We start from the raw sequence: 22871 nt of genomic DNA, 5'->3' as shown, positions 1-22871 counted from the left end.
TTTCTGCTGTTTTGAAGTGTTTTCAGCTGTTTTTATAACATGCCATTTTTTGACATTTTTGCCATACTATAGCCTTGCTTTCTTGGTCATTTTTTCGACATGCTAGATTACTGTTTTATTGGACATTTTTGCACGTTTAAATGCTATGGCGTGTCACAGTGCGCTATTTTCTGCTGTTTTGAAGTGTTTTCAGCTGTTTTTATAACATGCCATTTTTTGACATTTTTGCCATACTATAGCCTTGCTTTCTTGGTCATTTTTTCGACATGCTAGATTACTGTTTTATTGGACATTTTTGCACGTTTAAATGCTATGGCGTGTCACAGTGCGCTATTTTCTGCTGTTTTGAAGTGTTTTCAGCTGTTTTTATAACATGCCATTTTTTGACATTTTTGCCATACTATAGCCTTGCTTTCTTGGTCATTTTTTCGACATGCTAGATTACTGTTTTATTGGACATTTTTGCACGTTTAAATGCTATGGCGTGTCACAGTGCGCTATTTTCTGCTGTTTTGAAGTGTTTTCAGCTGTTTTTATAACATGCCATTTTTTGACATTTTTGCCATACTATAGCCTTGCTTTCTTGGTCATTTTTTCGACATGCTAGATTACTGTTTTATTGGACATTTTTGCACGTTTAAATGCTATGGCGTGTCACAGTGCGCTATTTTCTGCTGTTTTGAAGTGTTTTCAGCTGTTTTTATAACATGCCATTTTTTGACATTTTTGCCATACTATAGCCTTGCTTTCTTGGTCATTTTTTCGACATGCTAGATTACTGTTTTATTGGACATTTTTGCACGTTTAAATGCTATGGCGTGTCACAGTGCGCTATTTTCTGCTGTTTTGAAGTGTTTTCAGCTGTTTTTATAACATGCCATTTTTTGACATTTTTGCCATACTATAGCCTTGCTTTCTTGGTCATTTTTTCGACATGCTAGATTACTGTTTTATTGGACATTTTTGCACGTTTAAATGCTATGGCGTGTCACAGTGCGCTATTTTCTGCTGTTTTGAAGTGTTTTCAGCTGTTTTTATAACATGCCATTTTTTGACATTTTTGCCATACTATAGCCTTGCTTTCTTGGTCATTTTTTCGACATGCTAGATTACTGTTTTATTGGACATTTTTGCACGTTTAAATGCTATGGCGTGTCACAGTGCGCTATTTTCTGCTGTTTTGAAGTGTTTTCAGCTGTTTTTATAACATGCCATTTTTTGACATTTTTGCCATACTATAGCCTTGCTTTCTTGGTCATTTTTTCGACATGCTAGATTACTGTTTTATTGGACATTTTTGCACGTTTAAATGCTATGGCGTGTCACAGTGCGCTATTTTCTGCTGTTTTGAAGTGTTTTCAGCTGTTTTTATAACATGCCATTTTTTGACATTTTTGCCATACTATAGCCTTGCTTTCTTGGTCATTTTTTCGACATGCTAGATTACTGTTTTATTGGACATTTTTGCACGTTTAAATGCTATGGCGTGTCACAGTGCGCTATTTTCTGCTGTTTTGAAGTGTTTTCAGCTGTTTTTATAACATGCCATTTTTTGACATTTTTGCCATACTATAGCCTTGCTTTCTTGGTCATTTTTTCGACATGCTAGATTACTGTTTTATTGGACATTTTTGCACGTTTAAATGCTATGGCGTGTCACAGTGCGCTATTTTCTGCTGTTTTGAAGTGTTTTCAGCTGTTTTTATAACATGCCATTTTTTGACATTTTTGCCATACTATAGCCTTGCTTTCTTGGTCATTTTTTCGACATGCTAGATTACTGTTTTATTGGACATTTTTGCACGTTTAAATGCTATGGCGTGTCACAGTGCGCTATTTTCTGCTGTTTTGAAGTGTTTTCAGCTGTTTTTATAACATGCCATTTTTTGACATTTTTGCCATACTATAGCCTTGCTTTCTTGGTCATTTTTTCGACATGCTAGATTACTGTTTTATTGGACATTTTTGCACGTTTAAATGCTATGGCGTGTCACAGTGCGCTATTTTCTGCTGTTTTGAAGTGTTTTCAGCTGTTTTTATAACATGCCATTTTTTGACATTTTTGCCATACTATAGCCTTGCTTTCTTGGTCATTTTTTCGACATGCTAGATTACTGTTTTATTGGACATTTTTGCACGTTTAAATGCTATGGCGTGTCACAGTGCGCTATTTTCTGCTGTTTTGAAGTGTTTTCAGCTGTTTTTATAACATGCCATTTTTTGACATTTTTGCCATACTATAGCCTTGCTTTCTTGGTCATTTTTTCGACATGCTAGATTACTGTTTTATTGGACATTTTTGCACGTTTAAATGCTATGGCGTGTCACAGTGCGCTATTTTCTGCTGTTTTGAAGTGTTTTCAGCTGTTTTTATAACATGCCATTTTTTGACATTTTTGCCATACTATAGCCTTGCTTTCTTGGTCATTTTTTCGACATGCTAGATTACTGTTTTATTGGACATTTTTGCACGTTTAAATGCTATGGCGTGTCACAGTGCGCTATTTTCTGCTGTTTTGAAGTGTTTTCAGCTGTTTTTATAACATGCCATTTTTTGACATTTTTGCCATACTATAGCCTTGCTTTCTTGGTCATTTTTTCGACATGCTAGATTACTGTTTTATTGGACATTTTTGCACGTTTAAATGCTATGGCGTGTCACAGTGCGCTATTTTCTGCTGTTTTGAAGTGTTTTCAGCTGTTTTTATAACATGCCATTTTTTGACATTTTTGCCATACTATAGCCTTGCTTTCTTGGTCATTTTTTCGACATGCTAGATTACTGTTTTATTGGACATTTTTGCACGTTTAAATGCTATGGCGTGTCACAGTGCGCTATTTTCTGCTGTTTTGAAGTGTTTTCAGCTGTTTTTATAACATGCCATTTTTTGACATTTTTGCCATACTATAGCCTTGCTTTCTTGGTCATTTTTTCGACATGCTAGATTACTGTTTTATTGGACATTTTTGCACGTTTAAATGCTATGGCGTGTCACAGTGCGCTATTTTCTGCTGTTTTGAAGTGTTTTCAGCTGTTTTTATAACATGCCATTTTTTGACATTTTTGCCATACTATAGCCTTGCTTTCTTGGTCATTTTTTCGACATGCTAGATTACTGTTTTATTGGACATTTTTGCACGTTTAAATGCTATGGCGTGTCACAGTGCGCTATTTTCTGCTGTTTTGAAGTGTTTTCAGCTGTTTTTATAACATGCCATTTTTTGACATTTTTGCCATACTATAGCCTTGCTTTCTTGGTCATTTTTTCGACATGCTAGATTACTGTTTTATTGGACATTTTTGCACGTTTAAATGCTATGGCGTGTCACAGTGCGCTATTTTCTGCTGTTTTGAAGTGTTTTCAGCTGTTTTTATAACATGCCATTTTTTGACATTTTTGCCATACTATAGCCTTGCTTTCTTGGTCATTTTTTCGACATGCTAGATTACTGTTTTATTGGACATTTTTGCACGTTTAAATGCTATGGCGTGTCACAGTGCGCTATTTTCTGCTGTTTTGAAGTGTTTTCAGCTGTTTTTATAACATGCCATTTTTTGACATTTTTGCCATACTATAGCCTTGCTTTCTTGGTCATTTTTTCGACATGCTAGATTACTGTTTTATTGGACATTTTTGCACGTTTAAATGCTATGGCGTGTCACAGTGCGCTATTTTCTGCTGTTTTGAAGTGTTTTCAGCTGTTTTTATAACATGCCATTTTTTGACATTTTTGCCATACTATAGCCTTGCTTTCTTGGTCATTTTTTCGACATGCTAGATTACTGTTTTATTGGACATTTTTGCACGTTTAAATGCTATGGCGTGTCACAGTGCGCTATTTTCTGCTGTTTTGAAGTGTTTTCAGCTGTTTTTATAACATGCCATTTTTTGACATTTTTGCCATACTATAGCCTTGCTTTCTTGGTCATTTTTTCGACATGCTAGATTACTGTTTTATTGGACATTTTTGCACGTTTAAATGCTATGGCGTGTCACAGTGCGCTATTTTCTGCTGTTTTGAAGTGTTTTCAGCTGTTTTTATAACATGCCATTTTTTGACATTTTTGCCATACTATAGCCTTGCTTTCTTGGTCATTTTTTCGACATGCTAGATTACTGTTTTATTGGACATTTTTGCACGTTTAAATGCTATGGCGTGTCACAGTGCGCTATTTTCTGCTGTTTTGAAGTGTTTTCAGCTGTTTTTATAACATGCCATTTTTTGACATTTTTGCCATACTATAGCCTTGCTTTCTTGGTCATTTTTTCGACATGCTAGATTACTGTTTTATTGGACATTTTTGCACGTTTAAATGCTATGGCGTGTCACAGTGCGCTATTTTCTGCTGTTTTGAAGTGTTTTCAGCTGTTTTTATAACATGCCATTTTTTGACATTTTTGCCATACTATAGCCTTGCTTTCTTGGTCATTTTTTCGACATGCTAGATTACTGTTTTATTGGACATTTTTGCACGTTTAAATGCTATGGCGTGTCACAGTGCGCTATTTTCTGCTGTTTTGAAGTGTTTTCAGCTGTTTTTATAACATGCCATTTTTTGACATTTTTGCCATACTATAGCCTTGCTTTCTTGGTCATTTTTTCGACATGCTAGATTACTGTTTTATTGGACATTTTTGCACGTTTAAATGCTATGGCGTGTCACAGTGCGCTATTTTCTGCTGTTTTGAAGTGTTTTCAGCTGTTTTTATAACATGCCATTTTTTGACATTTTTGCCATACTATAGCCTTGCTTTCTTGGTCATTTTTTCGACATGCTAGATTACTGTTTTATTGGACATTTTTGCACGTTTAAATGCTATGGCGTGTCACAGTGCGCTATTTTCTGCTGTTTTGAAGTGTTTTCAGCTGTTTTTATAACATGCCATTTTTTGACATTTTTGCCATACTATAGCCTTGCTTTCTTGGTCATTTTTTCGACATGCTAGATTACTGTTTTATTGGACATTTTTGCACGTTTAAATGCTATGGCGTGTCACAGTGCGCTATTTTCTGCTGTTTTGAAGTGTTTTCAGCTGTTTTTATAACATGCCATTTTTTGACATTTTTGCCATACTATAGCCTTGCTTTCTTGGTCATTTTTTCGACATGCTAGATTACTGTTTTATTGGACATTTTTGCACGTTTAAATGCTATGGCGTGTCACAGTGCGCTATTTTCTGCTGTTTTGAAGCGTTTTCAGCTGTTTTTATAACATGCCATTTTTTGACATTTTTGCCATACTATAGCCTTGCTTTCTTGGTCATTTTTTCGACATGCTAGATTACTGTTTTATTGGACATTTTTGCACGTTTAAATGCTATGGCGTGTCACAGTGCGCTATTTTCTGCTGTTTTGAAGTGTTTTCAGCTGTTTTTATAACATGCCATTTTTTGACATTTTTGCCATACTATAGCCTTGCTTTCTTGGTCATTTTTTCGACATGCTAGATTACTGTTTTATTGGACATTTTTGCACGTTTAAATGCTATGGCATGTCACAGTGCGCTATTTTATGCTGTTTTGAAGTGTTTTCAGCTGTTTTTATAACATGCCATTTTTTGACATTTTTGCCATACTATAGCCTTGCTTTCTTGGTCATTTTTTTGACTTGCTAGATTACTGTTTTTTTGGACATTTTTGCACGTTTAAATGCTATGGCGTGTCACAGTGCGCTATTTTATGCTGTTTTGAAGTGTTTTCAGCTGTTTTTATAACATGCCATTTTTTGACATTTTTGCCATACTATAGCCTTGCTTTCTTGGTCATTTTTTTGACTTGCTAGATTACTGTTTAATGAGTAATGTCAAGGGGGCATTTGGAAGTGCAAGTGTTAAGCACAAGTTAAGTTAAGCATGAATTCTGGAGTTATGGCCAGATTCTAATCAGTTCATTCAGTTCAGTCCAAGTGGACATTTGCAAAATTTGGGTCAATTTGGGACTCCCTGAAGGCCTTCTTAAGATATTGTGCTCATGGATACAAGGCCACGGTAACCTTGACCTTTGACAACCTAAATCTTAACAGTTTTTCCTTGATTTCAAGTGAATCTTTGTGCCAAACATGTGGACTAACAAGTAAACACAAAATCCAAGATCACAGTTTGGAACTGACCGTTTATTTAAACTGAATAGCATATGCGTACAAAGTCTCTACAAAGCTAGAAAATATCTAACATACTTTTAGCCATGGGGGCGGGGGGGGGTACAAAGCAAAGATCAGACCCTGTGCAGTACCAATAGACACACGACTAACGCTTGGATTTTCCTAAATGTACTCTCTTCTTCACAAAATAGGATAAACATTAGAATATCAAAGATATACACAACATCTGTAATAAACATTATTGTCACCTTTATATAAAGCACCTTATCAAAAAACCCCTCAGTGCACATACAGCTGCACATGCACCAGAGCGAAAAGATTCAAGGCCATTTTGGAACTGATTACAGACAGGATTTCTGTGCCACGTGTGGTTCAGAAAAGAAGATTTTAAAAAACTTGCAAGTACAAGACAACATTAACAACACAGGAGACAATGACTCCAAAACTAGTAACAAGCAACCTTTAGGACACGTGTATACACTGATTTTGGCGTGGCTTTAGCTTGAGCACATTCTGCAGTTGATTATAATTGGACGTTACAAAATAAAGCCCTGGAGTTGTTGAGTTTAATAAAAATTTGGGGCATTTTAATAAATACATTTCCTGTGTCCTTCCCAAGTCTGTCAACCAAGATGATAAGAGGTGTCCATATTTAATAAGGTCAAATTAAAAAATGTCTTTAAAGACAAAAACATGTTAAATGTACACTTTCTAAACCTGGTTCTGTGCAGCTCTATTTCCATTACTTTTTGCTTAGGGAATGTTCATTATAACATGGGAGGCACTTCAAATTATTTTTTAAGCACTGGGGAGGGAGGTATGTTTTGATATTAGGGGAGGGAGATTAAACATTAAATGGTTGTATTTTGTTTTGTTTTTTTTATGCTCGTAACCCTAAAATTTGGGTTTGAAAGGCATATTTTCTCCAGAATCACATCATTTAAACTGTAAATTATGTTTTACTATGGTGAAAGGAGGGTCATGGATGTTCCCCCAACCAGGAAAAATATCAGTAGCTCTTGGGAGGGATATTAAAGAAAAATGGTTTCACGCCCCAGCCAGCCCCCCAACTCTGACAAGTAAAGTACAGTCCCTTACTTTGTTTTTTTGTTGTGTTTTTACTTACATTTGTGCAATTTTACAGTGTAGCCCATGAGCTACAGGCGTTTGAAACTACTTTTTGGCAGAAGCTTGTAAGATACTCTAGCTTGTAATAAATCCATTTTCCTCTGTATTCTGTGTCAAGTGATGACTGTCTTTGGTAAGCAGGTGGTAGATAAATGTCCAGGCAGAGGGTCATTATTGCAAAATCAGCTCATCTGAGGCCGTGCGTTAAGTTTTCATGTACATGTTACATGTAAGTAATCAGCTGCAAAGGTCTGGTAGCCTGCCTGTGAACAGTAAACCACTGCAGTGTGAGACAAAACTCTGTAAAAGTTGAAAGCAGGGGAATTTTGAAAGGGTTTTTCCTGACAATGATTCACCACCACGGTGTTGAAAGGATTGCGTTTTGTTGTGGACAGGTGGCTGTAAACCTAAAAGACACCCACAAGAGTCTTTCGACAAATGGAGTCAAAATATAGTGGTTCTGGATGATGGTAAATCTTAGCAAAAAGAAGGAAGACTGATGGTCGTTCTATGCCAGTCAAATCTGAGTCATCTTTAAGAGCATATGACTCCTTTCAGGTCTGGTAAAATGGTCAAAGTTGACCTTAACACACTAATTTTGCAAGTTTTTCTCTTTAGATTACTGGGTATTCTGGACACCGCATAGCATCCCAGCTGCTCGCACAGGAAAGTTTATTGTTGTATAAATCAAGGCAAATAATGTTCTTTAGTATGTTCTTTTAGGACCTCATAACAGAAACATATCCAAACAAATTGTCCTATCTGAAGTTGCAAAGATTAAAAAAAATTCAATCTTCCAATCAAAGAAACAATTGTTTTATTTGTCTGCTATCTTATCTTTACTTAACTGTAACTTTAAATTCTTCAATGGACTCTTCCTGCCATGCCTCTATCTTTGATTAGAAACTACTAGATGACAACTAAATTTAGAAAGGGCATTTTATCAGTGGCTCTTACTGGTCAGTTTGCTTGCTATCATGGGCCAAAAAAGATTGGCATTCAATTTTAGCTATGAGTCGGAGGAGGAAACAACTGATAAACTGTATGATGGACCAAAATAGTGAATGCAATAACTGCAGGAGGTTTGTGTAAAACAAGCAAGTTGGATGAATTCTGAGCATTTCCTGTTAAGATTACATCAGAGATGAGTATGTCTGATATTTCTATGATTCTATGTCTGTATTCTATGTTTTTTTTTTATATTTTTTTATTTCATTTAAGTTTTAATTTATATTAATTCATTTTTTTCACTGCCACCCTGATGTTTTGCAGAAAGCGAAGTCTCTGCAAATATAGCTTTTGTTTAGTTCTTCATCGTGTCCTTTTCCTGTGAGATTTTTAAAAAGAAAATAGAATGGAATAGAATAGATCTTTACGGTCCACAAGGGTCGAAAATTGTATCTTGGATATTCATCTGAACTGAGTCTTCTTCACAGAAATTGATAAAATGCTGAGATAAAGGCCCACTGTATATTTTCTGTAAAAAGTTGTCTTACGCCCTTCAATGTAAGCTTCTGGAGACTCCTAGTGGGGGATCAGGACCCCCATGTTGGGACCCAACAGTATCTGCCTTCCTAATTTAGGATTCCTAACTTGGGAAATGCCTAAGTCAGGGCAGTTTTGTAATTACTATCCTAAGATATGACAGGATTTTTTCCTAAATATGGTTAAAAAATATGTTTCTATAATACCAAAAATTGTAAATGTCACTCCAAAGTGAGATAAAATAGGATTTCAGACTTAGGAAGTTTCTGCAATGAGGCCCCTCTTTTAGCTATTGTAGAGCCGGGATGTTACATGATACACAAATCAAAAATGGTCTTCTTACTAGTCATAAGTTGGAGTTGTGGTTTATAACCGATACAACCAATACATGTAATACACAAATGTAAACGCATGTTGCCATAAAATGGAAAATAAAATCTGTTCCTTTAACATTCTGTGTGAAATAAGAACAATAAAGATTCTTTAAGATGGTTTACTGCCGACTTCAAATCACAACAAGAAACAGCCATTAAATCTGGATTTGGATAATAAGCCCTCAAATACTGAAAACTGGAGCATGTGATACCTAATTATGTTCAATAAAACACCTTTCTATACACCATGTACAACACCAAATTATCAGGAATTTTCTGAAACAGATTAAAAATGTCCACTGTTGAAACCAACCAAAGGCACTTCATGCTGCTGAGCATGACAGACGAACCACCAATCATCACCTGCTACAGTACACTTTATCAGCAGTTTTTGGTTTTTGATTCATAAATGACTAATTCTGACACTGTCTCATCTAACTGGAAGGAACAAGTCCTGGACTGATTAAGGGCAGCTGTCTCTTCAACAACTTTTCTTAAAATTACATTTAGTTGCCATGGCTTCTGGTCAGGGCAGTTTCAATTTAAATATGGACCTAAAAACATTTCAGGCTTGAATACATTTGTCAATATGGACACGTTAAAGTCCACCAGAGCCGTGCTGGATCTAAATCGCTTCCTTTGTGTGTAATTTAGCTGTTTGTAATTTTATCTAATTGACATCAGCCTCACTGTCCACTACTAACTCTCATACAAGCATTCAAGTGACAAAACATGGAGCAGCTTTGACCATGAAGAAGTGTCAGGGTGTGTAATGCATTAGTTACTAGGCCCAAAACAGCCCAAATCGAAATCGTAAGGATTATAGCTTTAACATGTTTATTCATTTATTTATTCAGTCTTAATGAAGAGTCACTTGTTGCACAAAAAGGTACCTGAATTTCTCAATTTCAATTATACTCTCTTATTAACATACATTTTAGATAGTGTTCCTGGAATTAAAATATAGTCTATATGCTACTATCAATAAACAATTTCCCAAAGTTTAGAAGTTATTCTTCTCTCTTTCTTTTTTTTTTTTTAAAGAAAACATACAAAAAGGTAAAAATTTGATTTCTTTTCTTTGGGAACAAACCTCTTTTTTGTGCAAGAATGCAGCTCACACAATTTGCAGTGACAATCTGTACAAAAAACACCTCTATACTGTACTATATGATAATGCAGTAGTGTTATTTCCTGCTCTGGTTATTGATGATACACAGGGTCTGACCTTCAGTGTCCGTCAGTATCATGGCAGATAACACACACACTTTTGTCAACAGGGGTGAATATTCAGATTTTTTTTTTTTGTCCCTGGGTTGACTTTCCCAAAAGCACATGACAGAAATACCACGTTCATTTCCATCGACAGAATAGCAAAATACAAATTTACTTTGAGAAAGAGGGCACGAAACCAATTAGCAGGAGACATGACATCTCCAGGTGATATCAGAGTCACGGTGTTCTTGGGAAAAACCACCCAGGTCGATTTCTGATGTGTTTCTATGGCTGCACTGCCACTTTGCTTTGTACGTCTAATGAACATCGGATATTCATGTTGGATTTGATGTGTGGAAATGCTCCTGTTGAGGAGGATTTGGCATCATGCCTGTTAAATAAAAAATACCCAATTATTGTGATGGTGTTTTGTGAGCAGCAGTGAAAATGCAGCCATTTTCTTCTTCAGTAAGTCGAGTTGTTTTGCTGAAAGACACTTTTGTAGAATTCAGTTCTTAGACATTTTACCTCCAATGTCACCATTAATCACAGAGCAAAAGGCCATATGTGTGCGTGAGTGTCTAAGTGTGTGTGTTATTCCTTGACAAGTCGGTAGATGTGGTGCTGAGCTCCATGCTCATTGTTAGATACCTCAAACACGCATGCCATACACAGTAGGGTCTCCTGAGTGTCTCTGTTGCTCACAACCTGGACAGACAATAAGAGAGAAAGGGAAAAAAGTTATGTTTTAAGCATTTTCAAAAGCAAATATTCATTTATTCATATAACAAACAGACAGACACACACTGACGTCCTCACCAGCAGAATAGTGAAGTTCTCCAGCACACTGTTCATCATGTATTTCTCAGGCAGGTGTTTGAGCTTGTGGATGAAGTTGATCATGTACTCGCACATCGGAGAGCGACTGATTCTGTAGACAAAGCGCCCGTTTTCAAACCGTGCGTACTCCGTCTGAGGGAGGGAGAAATCGGTTACTGTAACTACTGATAAGTGACCACTAAAAGGGAACTCCACCATTTTTTATTGCACATCAGGATAAGTTTAGTAGTCATAAGCTGATCGTTATTACAATAAATCAAATCATTGTGAGGAGTTTCGTGTAGGAATAACAATAATTTTCTTTTAACCAATGGTGTAACCATGCTGATGGAAGAATGCATGCACTCATGGACGAGCGGCTCACGCTTGTAAAAATGTAAGATTTAACAATAGCTCTGCTTGACTGAAACCTTGTGAACCTGTGAGATAGTTTAGTGTGTGTTAGATGAGCTAACAGTAGATGCACCCTTCCTCCTGCACGGTGATACATTTGGCTGGTTTAGTTTGGTGGAAAGAAAATAGCTCCTATGTAAAATTGCTTACAAGAAGATCTGAGGGAAAAAAAGAGGAAAAATATGTATTTTTGAGGTGGACTGTCCCTCCAATGCTTGACTTTGTGTGTTTCCAATGCATTTGTTCAACCCTAGTGTCTACCAGTATTTAATTTAATGACTGCACAAAATGCACAACTTTCTGTGAGCCAGTTAAGAAGGGAAAATGTTAAACCTTTGATGAAATGGCTTCAGGTTTTTTCATTTTTTGGTTAAATCCAGCATAGCATGTCCATCCAAACATCCTGCATAACTACTGTTAACAATAGTGCACCACAACAACTTGACTCCATCCTCACCTCCACCTTCTCGACCACCTGCTTTCCGAAGGAGCAGACCTTGGTGGAGCAGGTGATGGTCATGTTCTCTGAGCTCTCATATTGGCTGGTGACACCGTAGAAGGCTGCTGGGTCGTCCTGCACATTATAACTCAGGTCCGCCTGGCAACCGCAGAGCAAAAAAAATTACCACCTGCTCCATTTATGGCAGTACGAACGTCACTGATCACAAAAAACATCCATCCACACTTTGAGAGACATGAGAACAAACGTGAGAAGGAGCACTGCCTGCTTTCTGAATGGACGACAGCGCCCTCTGCTGGCAGCTCAGCCACAGCTGCTCAAACTGCACAGAGTGGAGCATCTGGATGAGACTGACTGAGGAGCACAACGATGTGCTGGGCTGGGCTTAAAATCTGAAATGGTCTGAAACCTTGCATATGCTGTTTCTGAACACTTTTTATCTGAGTATTTGCTGCACAGTCATTTTTAGGAGCAGCGGCACACAGTCGGTCAGAGGTCAGTCAGTACCAGCTCATGCTGTGCAGCCAAATGTTGTGCCTCATGCAAGAAGCTACATATAAACAAATGTTCTCTTATTTTTGTTCTGTCGCGATTTGTTCTTATTTTGTTTTTGATATCTGGGGTTCACCAGCGTTTTCTTATTTTTGCTTTTTTCTTAGGTAGGAGAACATTTTACGACTGATTGAGACAATTCGTAATTCAGTCATTAAATTTTGTCCAATACAAGTAAACATATGTTTTCAATTTGCATCATCAGATTTAAAATTTTTACAAAAATTCTAATGGTTGGATATTAAAATTGTGAGCTTAAGAAATATACTTTACTTGGTCTGTTGATCCCAATTAATATCAGTGACTGTCTCTCTGCTCAGCAGTGGTGGAGTTGAACTGAATACTCAAGTACTACACTTTCTGCTCCACTACACGACACACTACACAGAGGAACTGCAATTATTTCAGAACTTAATTTACTGAAGTTACTTTACAAATGAAGACTGGTGTGTGCACAAACCATACCAAAATATACAAGGGCAGCTGAAATGTTGAGTCGGTTGATTAGATAATGATTTGGTAACTTTCACATCCATTGTATTGTGTTGGAGGCAAAAATCTCAAAGCCTCCAAAGCTCGACAGATTTAATAAATACTTATGGGAATATCTTTTTCATGACTGATTCTTTTTTTATTATTATTTTCATTTGGGTGAAGCAACCTTTAAACTTAATTTTCAGTGCTATCAACAAAATTCTGTTCACCCTCTTTGTGTTGAGCAGAAATCTGTTTTGTTGTGCAGTAATTTGGGCGATTTGACCCAAAAATGTCTTAATATCCAAACCGACTTTGTTAGTGCTTAATGTAACCTTTACAGAAATAAATTACACATACAATGAGACACTGACCTACTTTCCAAAAACACTGAAAGATACAACAGGACGGAGAACAATATTCTTCTGTAACTTTATGTCCTTTGAGCGGTTTAATCAGAGCAGTGAGAACGTGCTGCACCTGGATTACAGGCTGAGAGAAGAGGAGAAGGGTTTGTACTACTTGTAATGAGTTCTCTAAGGAGCGCTATGTGTCTCAGGGCGGAGAACGAACACACGCTCACACACCATATGCTAAGTCATCCACTTGTATATTCACACACACACTCCCACACACACAAACATCAGACTGTGCTCTATTAAAGCAGCAGATTATCAGAAACATGCTCCATTGTGGTACATCAGAGAGCTTTTTAATTAAATTCAGAAGGAAGGCTCTCTACATGACACACACACACAAACACACTCTATTTTGTTTGTTGTCATGCTACAAGCTCATCTCATCTCATCTCTTCTACATTGATTTTATACTGAACCCACTTCAGCAGCCCGCAGGCTTCTGTCCTCCCCTGCATGACACTACGACAACCTCAAAGCCACATTTAATTCACCCTGTCCGGTATTTTGATAATAAACCCACCGTTGCCCAAACAGAGATCATCCAATGAAAGCTTGGGAACCAGAACTAGGCACGACAGGCCTGTCAGGCTTTGGATTTCTCCACATGCTGAATGGTATGCTCATAGACCGTATTTAGGGTATACAGTACGGGGCTTTAGAAAAGGTGATGCCTTTCAAACGGTTGGTGATGTCATTTTTAGAAGATGGACTCTCTCGCCAAATCACACAAGCAAACGTATAAGGACAGATTGAACAATGTATGCAGTAACATGAGCTGCACTTGTTAGCATGTCCGGCTAAGTAATTTACCACAAGTCAAGGAGAATTTCCTACACTATTTTGTGGGGTTACAGGATACATTAAAAAAAAAATTAGCGGACTTGTGTCCCTTGCACTTTTTTTTTTTTAGATAAAAGTATTCTCCTCTTCTTTTAACAGTCCAAAAACTAACCTTATTTAAAAAGAAAAGACAAAACAGCCCCATAGGGTATACTGTAAATCAAATTTAATTTTTGATAAATCTCCAAAAAGTATGAAGAGATTTTAAAAAATAAATTTTTGTTTTTGCATAATTTGTTACATATAAAGGTGGGAAAAAAATTACTCCATGCTTTATTGCACCTATTGCACCACTTTTGTCTTTTTTTCTTATTTAATGTGATGGCCTGAACCATCATAAATAATCTTGAGGAAAAAAAAGGCTGTTAAAAAATGAGAAACTGCTGCCTATGATAACTTTTGCATTAAAAAACCTCTCTGCTCTAATTTTATAATACATACATATTTTGGGAATTCATATTGTTTTGAGGTGTAGGGCAGATACCAGGGCCCTAATACTGTTTTAAATAAGTTTAAATAAAAATAAGTATAAGTTTAAATAAATTTGTACTTAATCCAAGCAGTGAGTGAAAAAATACACGAGATTAAGATGACACCCCTGCCATCTCCAGATGGGTTTTATTCTACAATTTTTTGCCTGTAGGCTGAGTGAATATATTAATGAATTTGATCACTTTTTGCTATATTTTTCTGTAAAAAATCTGCCCCTGAAAGTAAGAGTTGTCATTTCATTCAGCAAACTGACCATCGCCGGTTAAAATGAGAAGCTGCTTTTGTCTACGTCTGACATCAAGGACGCTTTTTTTTCCAGAGATTACTGTGAATTTTGGGTGGTAAATTTTACCACCATTATCAATGGAAACTGCATATGTTTGACAGGCATAGAACAGTGACTTTGGGGATTGAAGTCCCAGACCAATTTGGAAGATCATAACAAAATCATTCCTGTCACAGGCCACCCACTCGAGACCCGGTTTGAAATTAGTCTGAGACTCTTTTGAGACTATCCAATTAGTGTGAGTTCATCAAAAGTCTGATGGAAAAAAAAAACACTCAGTTTTAGCAAAGAAATCACCAAATGTGTGATGTTCTGTTGCCGGGATTTTTGAAAGTCCTCTGGTGTACTGCAGCTCTCAGAAAGAACAGTAAAGTGAGACACACACACATACACACACATACACACACATACAGGTGGAAACAGAACAACCTGTGAGTCAGGAGGCGAGCAGGTGTTCAAACAAAGCGACTGTGCTTTCATCAACCCACCACCTCCATTTCCCAGGTGGAAAGACAGAAAACACATACACACACAAAGACATGGCACTGGGTGGAAAAATACAGGAAAAAAAAGTGGGGTACATACTAACAATGCTCACTGATGACCAAACATTTCAAAAACAATATTAAGAAAACAATCAGCCAGCGTGTGAAAGATATGACATGAAATTTGCAGGCGCTATTCGAGGCCTTATTTATTTCAAATGGATCAAAGCTGGTATAAAGGGGAGAAAAACAGGAAGACGGTTCGCGTTTGTGTGCTCACCCAGAACTTGATCAGGTAGAAAGCGTTTTGCGGGCCTTTTCCGAACAGCTCCTTGAGGCCGCCCTTCTTTTCTGGGAACTTGTCGTAGATCTGCCTGATGTCCACACACTCCAGCAGGGGGTCGCTGTAGCTCGGGCTGCTCTGGCTGATGTTCACAAACAGGTGCTTGTTGTACTAATGGGGAGGGAAAACTCTGAATTAGTTAAGAAAAGATACAGAGAAAGAGTAGACAAAACAACAAAACGCTTACAAGGTCCAAATTCATGAGTTCTTAAACATGGTTTCTTGCACTTTCCATAAGAAAATTTTACTTGTCAAGAGACTTTTTCACCAGTAGTGGTTCGATGGAGCAATGTTTATATGTACATATATATGTGTGTGTGTGTGTATATATATATATATATATATATATATATATATATATATATATATATATACACATATACATATACATATACATATACATATATTTATATAGGCATGTATACATGTTGTTTTGTATCTTGTACTCAGGGCTTGGCATTAGTAAACTCCACCTGCCAAATGTGGGTAAAATTCTTCAATGGCGTGTAACACTGCCACTTTGGCAGGTAGCGTATATAAATTTTGTAACTGTTTGTTTATTTGTGTCAAAACGTCCCAATCTGGGGCTCAAGGTCTGGTGCACGCAGCTGTACCAAAATAAGCTACATAGTATATTGACTGATAAACATAATACAGAACCAACTTCACAAGCTTAAGCTGTCTAACATTAGCAACATATGCTAAGGTTCGCACAATAAGCACATTAGTGTGCGAGTCAGTCACACTACGCCGCGTGCAAATGAAATTGCAGAGCCTAAAGACCTGCCTGCTCCAGTCAGATACAACAGCAATGGAGAAGGAGTTGTATATATGACAGTGTTTCAGCATTGCTCCACTAGCACAAACAAAGGTGTGCAAAATTAATACATGTTCATGCCTATAGTTTTACACCATTCCACGAATAAAAATGTAGTAAAATGTAGTAATGCACCACAAAGAAGAATACACACAGTGTGAAAGTCTCAGTGTTAACCAAGCAGCAACTTCCACTAACTTGGAGACTAAAGAAACTGCAGTTCCTTAAATGGCCACTAGAGGCAGAGGCAAGTCAATCCTCACAGACCCCCCACCTTAAAATGCACAACTTCACCACAGAAATAAACATGTTCACAGCCTGGTACAAAAAACCTGTTTGGTTTTAAAGCCTCTTATAACTCAACCTTTTACATTTTTAAAGACTTTTTTATTAAGTTATGCATTATTGGGGCTGTTTTGAGTGACAGGCTGCCTGCTGACAGTGTCCCCGCCCTCATCCACAGATTTATCCTCTTGCCCAAAGGTGTCACTTCTATCTTCTAAGTATCATTAACTGCAGGAACATAACTAATAGGAATGGTAACCAAAACTACAAAACCAGGTTTAGGGCTGATTGATTTATTATTTTCATGCAGAAATTGTATTTTTTTAAATTGCAAGAGCTGCATTAATAACAATATATTAAAGAAAAGCTGTAGATTGAGACATCAAAGTCAATTTGGATACTCATTATGACTTACTTGACTAATAAAACACTAACATGACACACACACCTGCTGACAACAGAGTCTATTTCAAAGTCAACATAAAACAGTTCGAGGTTTTTAACTGTCCAAACAGTTGCTACAAGATGAATGCCAGCTGTCTGTGATCCCAAGGTAGAAAAATGACAGCGAGTCCACAGTGTGGCAGGATGACAGATAGACTGAGCAGACAGAGAGATAGAGCTTTACAAAGGTTATTCATACTAGGATGCACACAAAGGGCTTTAACGCTGTTCTCTGCTGCGGGGTTATCTGTCATCTCTGTTTATGGGACAATAGGGAGTGCTTATTGTAGACTGATGCTGTGTGTGTGTGTGTGTGTGTGTGTGTGTGTGTGTGTGTGTGTGTGTGTGTGTGTGTGTGTGTGTGTGTGTGTGTACACTCACTGCCTCCTGGTCCCTCTGTGTCTCCAGGAAAGATGAAAACTCTACCAGTCGTAGTTTGGTGGTGCCGATGGAGCGACCCTGCCACGCTGGCTCTCTGTGTGTTTGGGCTGCAGTGGGAGGCTCGTAGCCTAGACAACACACACACCACACAGTGTGCTTAACCTCACATCACCACTGCCATCATGTACAATCCTGCTGTTTAACAGGGTTAGCAGTAATGCTAGCATTATTCTTTGCCAGAAATGTGTAAAATTTCTGCCATTATTGGAGTCTCGTGGACAAAGCCTGACTGAGGTGAGGGTGCAAGCACTGAAAAGCAGTTAACAAAAGTAGATGTAAAGGGGTAACAATGATACAGTGACAGAGTGAATTCTCACGGGTGCTCGACTCATACTCTCCATTTACAAAAGCCTCCCTCCTCTTGTCATTTAGCCTCATGCTTTTGCAACTGACAGCTGCCATCACCCACTTCAGGTAAAATGGACAACCCTGCGGAGACCTTGATGAGTTGTTATAACTTCATTGTGAACAATGCAGGCCAGTCAAGTGAAGAGTTGCTTTCTTTATCCCTGAAACGTAGCTTTTGCTCACTCAAATACCACCAAAATTAGTGCATGTACATGCCTTTTTTCTTTTTTGAACACAGGTGAACCTGCTAAATATGTTCTTTCTGGTTTCCCCCTGGTTTTTGCACCTAATTTTAAAATTTTCGGAGCATTTCGACCAACCAACTGGAACCAAAAATATCAGGTTTTCGTTGACCTAAAGTGTGAACCGTGACAACATCGGTGAGCGTGTCATATTCTACAGATTGGAAAGAGAGAATAGAGAAGTCAAGTGAGAAACTGTCAGAAAAAACGAGCCTGCAATGGTCTTATTAATAGTTGGTTTGTGCTTTGTTTGAGTAAAGACAATAAACTGTGACAGCAGAGCAGAAGTTTGCTTATTAATCAATTTAATAAGGAATTTTACTGCTGTTTACTTCTGTTGTGCACCGTGCAACGCCCTACATTGATTACACATCCTTTAGTATAACTCACATTTTTACATTTTATTAAGGCTTAAATTTAAGCGTAAATTAAGGGTGTCAGTTTCACCCTTCGCTACTCCACAGCTTCACTCTATCGTCTCAATATAGTAACTTCTGGCTCCAAAAATCCAAGATGGCAACAGCCAAAATACCAAACTCATGGCTTCAAACAGGAGTAAAGGTAGCTACTTTTATACAGTCTAAGGATAAAACTCACAACTATATTATTTCTTATTATTATTATTATTTCTTATTATATCTTATTATTTTTTTCTATATTATAGTTTTTGATAACTACAATTTTAACAAAGTAAAACCAAGGACATAAACGCTAATTTCTTGTCATTTCTGTTTAACATTATGGTTTTAGAGCAGATCTTGTAAGACGTAAGGCAAACTTATCCATTGCAAGTGATGTAAGAAAAGTTGCACTGGAACCGTTTCTCTTTTGACCTCTTCACAAGATAAACATCAGATCGCACTGTTCGAGATCCAGGTGCCCAGACAGAGTCAAAAACCACCCTGTAGAGAGACATTGGCCTAAATGGCAGGAGAGACTGCCTGTTCTTTTGACAGAAAGAAGATGATTGCCCCATAGTCTCTCTCACCTGAGATTGTGGTGGTCCCCGCTGTCTGCACGGAGTAGGCTTGCTGAGAGAACGGCTTGATACTGAAAGAAAAAGAGAAACAGACAGACAGACAGAAGAGCATTAAAAAAGCTGAAAGAAGAAGAGACACAGTAGGACCATACACACTGTACCTACAATCTACAGAAAGGAATTCTGTTCAGAGGCTTTTCTGAACAGTAGCAGGAGCACAGAGGTCAAGAGTGTCTCTGAGTTCAGTAAAAGCCAAACCAGCCCCATTTACTACCATTATCATCATCACCACATGGTCATGTAACAGCAGCGAAAGGGGTTTGAACTTGTAGCACAATGACATGTGAACAGGCACTGATGAAAGATATGGAAACAGCAGGACGGCAGGGTTTAGCATCCAAGTTCACCCAAGTTGAAACTGCATAGTTTTTCATATATTCGACAAACTTAGTCCGTATTTAGCAGGTGGAGGAAAGACAGATTCCAAGCATTAATCATGTGAATCAGAAAAAATAAAATAAACAAATAAAATAACACTTAGGGCTTCTTAAATACCAGCGGATGATCATGTCTTATGGATGTATGTACAGAGACGGGGGTGAATATTTTGAGATTTATAAATGAGTGGGTTTTTTTTTTAATTTCTGTCAACTACTACAAAGAATATCTATATCATATATATATATATCTTAAATAACAGTAATTAAGCTAGATGAGTGTATGAGGTGTACGACGTGAATGCCACTTACTCTTCTGAGGCGGAGCTAGACTGTCCTCCAGGAATCATCCCCTGCCACAGCTGAAAATAAACACACACACACACACACACACACATTAATACAATAGACTGAGGGTGGAAACCAGGGCAGCAATACAATGTGTGTGTTGCTATGTTTGCACCAGGTTTTCAGTCTGAGCATATGTGGCCACAGGATTGCACAAAAAATAGATTTATTTATATTTATGTCCTTGTATTTCCTGTATGGATTAGGCTCCCTTCAGGGACACATTTCACAGTATAGACCAGTTTACAACTTGTCCAATTGGGGACCTCAGTTGTGAAAAAGCTGATTTTTGGGTCAATAGTTTAGGTTAGGTTTGGGTTGAAATGCAGCACTCTATTTAGTATAACAAGAAGCACAGGCACACGAGGAGAGCACCGACGGAGAGAGAGGAGAGTCGGCATCAGGGCGAGGCTGACCTAACTTGGACTGAGAGCTGATCCTCTACCAAGCCTTCTTCTTTTTAAAAATAATTCAAAAAAAGCAAAAGCAAATTTCTCTTTTTAATCAAAAAAGAAAGAACACTGAAAGATAATAAATAATGTGAAAAAAATGTATAAATATAAGATAAGTAAAATAAAATAAAACTATGGGCATGTTACAAATGAAAATTAGCACTAAAATGTGTAAAACACACAAACACACCATGGGTTAGTAAAAAAAGAAATACAGGATGTAAGTGTAAAAATATTAAAACCACACACACATAGGTAATCATAGGTAATTAAATAAAGAGTATTATATTTTTTGGGGGAGGACAATATTTACAAGTGAAATAAAAGGCCATAAAACATTTCCTCAGAAATTAATCAATGTCACTAATATGATTTCTTCTGCAGGTGGCATTTTTCTTTTTTCAACATAAACCTGTCAAGTTATATAGGTGCGTATTTAAGTGCAAGCAGAACTATTATCAAAAGGCAAACAGTAAACCTAATTGTTTAAATGCACTTCATAAAGGAACAATGAGGTTAAGGTCGGGGTCGTGGTTAGGGTTTGTGGGTCAGGGATAAGCAAACAGTGGTCATGGTTTGGGTGAGTCTCCAGGACATTAATGTAAGTTTTTTTTAAATTTCCCCCTTTGTCTTTGTGTGTGTGTGTGTGTGTGTGTGTGTGTGTGTGTGTGTGTGTGTGTGTGTGTGTGTGTGTGTGTGTGTGTGTGTGTGTGTGTGTTACCTGTGCATTGCTGGGGAAGCTGGCCCGTACTATTCCAGGCAGGAGCTTGCTGTGTATAGCGGTGGCTGAGACGATCTGAGCCGAGGACATGGTGGAGATGCTCTGCAGAGCCTTCTCCTTGGCATTCTGGTCCTGCACGTCAACAAAAAAAACCCCACTCATTATTACCTCCATCGTCATCAAAATGAACACACTTTACATTCATATCCTACGTGATTTAAACCAAAAGCAAAAGCAAACATCGGGCACCAAACTGACTCACGAAAAGCAGAATATTCCAAAAACTAAGAAGAACAATTAGAATTATTATGAGTGATGAAATTCTCGAGAAAACCAAATGCCTGGGGGGAAAAATCATAACAGTTGTCATTTCTCCTCTTAGTTGTCATTATCTGACTTGTTGTGATCAGATTGCCGCCTCCTGCTACTTTCTGATTACACAAATTAACATACAGCAATTTAAGCAAACTGCTCAAAATGGATGGTTTGCCAACAGCACAGCACTCTGGAAAACTAGCACATGCACTTAGACATTAGACACTTTGTATATCTTAATACAGGAACTAAAACTTGCTTTACAGTCAATGAAACACTGATCAGAAAAGCTGGAGGAATTTTCAATGAATATTGTGCAGGGCCTTTAAAGAATTAAACTGAAAACTCAACTACTTACAAACATGTCAATGCTTTTGACAATGATCTTGAACAATTTTAGCTCCCCAGGCAGAGCAGGGGTTAAGGTCCTATCACCAGCCTGGCCTTATGTAGTATTTTATCTGTCAGATGCCAAGAGGTCCCAGCTGGAAGTGGCTCACATGGGATTAGTTTGACCTTGTTTTGCCTAATAACACTATAAGGTATCCGTTCATGTATGTTCATGTCTGAATCCCCTGTTTTGACTAAACCTGTCTCTCGGTGATGAGACACAGGATTTAGGGAATACTTTCTCCATGCATGTGCAGCTTGGGTGTGGGAGTCCGACTTGTTGCCGGGGAGGAGGTCACAGCAACAGATCTGCTGAGCGATGAGCACAAAGCATGCAGCAGAGCTAAAATGTGTGTGCGGTTGCTGCATCAGGGTTAAAAGCTCCATACAGGAGATTTACAGTAAGTCAGAAGTTTAGGGCTCATTTGTAACATCTGAACTCAAAGCAACATAAGGCTCAGAGCAGAAAACAGCTGAATGAAATGGAATTAGAGACGCTGCAATAGCTGGAGAATCACTAATTGGCAGCTTCACTCAAGTTAATTGGCACTGAGAGAAATCTCTCCTCCTAGGGGAGGTAATAACATTACAGGAGGTACTGAGATACGAATCATGCTGGATTTTCATATTAAATACCAGGAACCATATGGGTTTGATAACATCCTTGACCTGAGCTAATTTCTTTAAAACAACCAGCCCATGTGTTTTGGTAATGGGAAATCTAACAGCAGGCAAAGCTCTTATATCATCACCGAGGACTAAGG

The 22871-nt window shown here is 37.8% G+C and overlaps 1 protein-coding gene across 1 annotated transcript in view; it reads right to left on the bottom strand.

Annotated features, from left to right (window-relative positions):
* Positions 1-6093: 6093 nt before the first annotated feature.
* Positions 6094-22871, bottom strand: part of tead1a (TEA domain family member 1a) — a 52231-nt gene continuing 35453 nt past the window's right edge. Inside the window, exons 5-12 of the mRNA XM_042496097.1 lie at positions 21403-21534; positions 20194-20243; positions 19454-19515; positions 17816-17943; positions 15826-15999; positions 11995-12135; positions 11124-11276; positions 6094-11012 (exon numbers count right to left, since the gene is read on the bottom strand). Coding sequence (XP_042352031.1) covers positions 10899-11012; positions 11124-11276; positions 11995-12135; positions 15826-15999; positions 17816-17943; positions 19454-19515; positions 20194-20243; positions 21403-21534 — 954 coding nt within the window. The 3' untranslated portion in view covers positions 6094-10898. The remainder of the gene's footprint in view (positions 11013-11123; positions 11277-11994; positions 12136-15825; positions 16000-17815; positions 17944-19453; positions 19516-20193; positions 20244-21402; positions 21535-22871) is intronic.

The sequence above is a fragment of the Plectropomus leopardus genome, chromosome 11 (genome assembly GCF_008729295.1).
Source record: "Plectropomus leopardus isolate mb chromosome 11, YSFRI_Pleo_2.0, whole genome shotgun sequence".
Lineage (NCBI taxonomy): Eukaryota > Metazoa > Chordata > Actinopteri > Perciformes > Serranidae > Plectropomus > Plectropomus leopardus.
The sequence above is the reverse complement of the archived record's forward strand: the minus strand, read 5'-3'. Positions and strand labels throughout refer to the sequence as shown.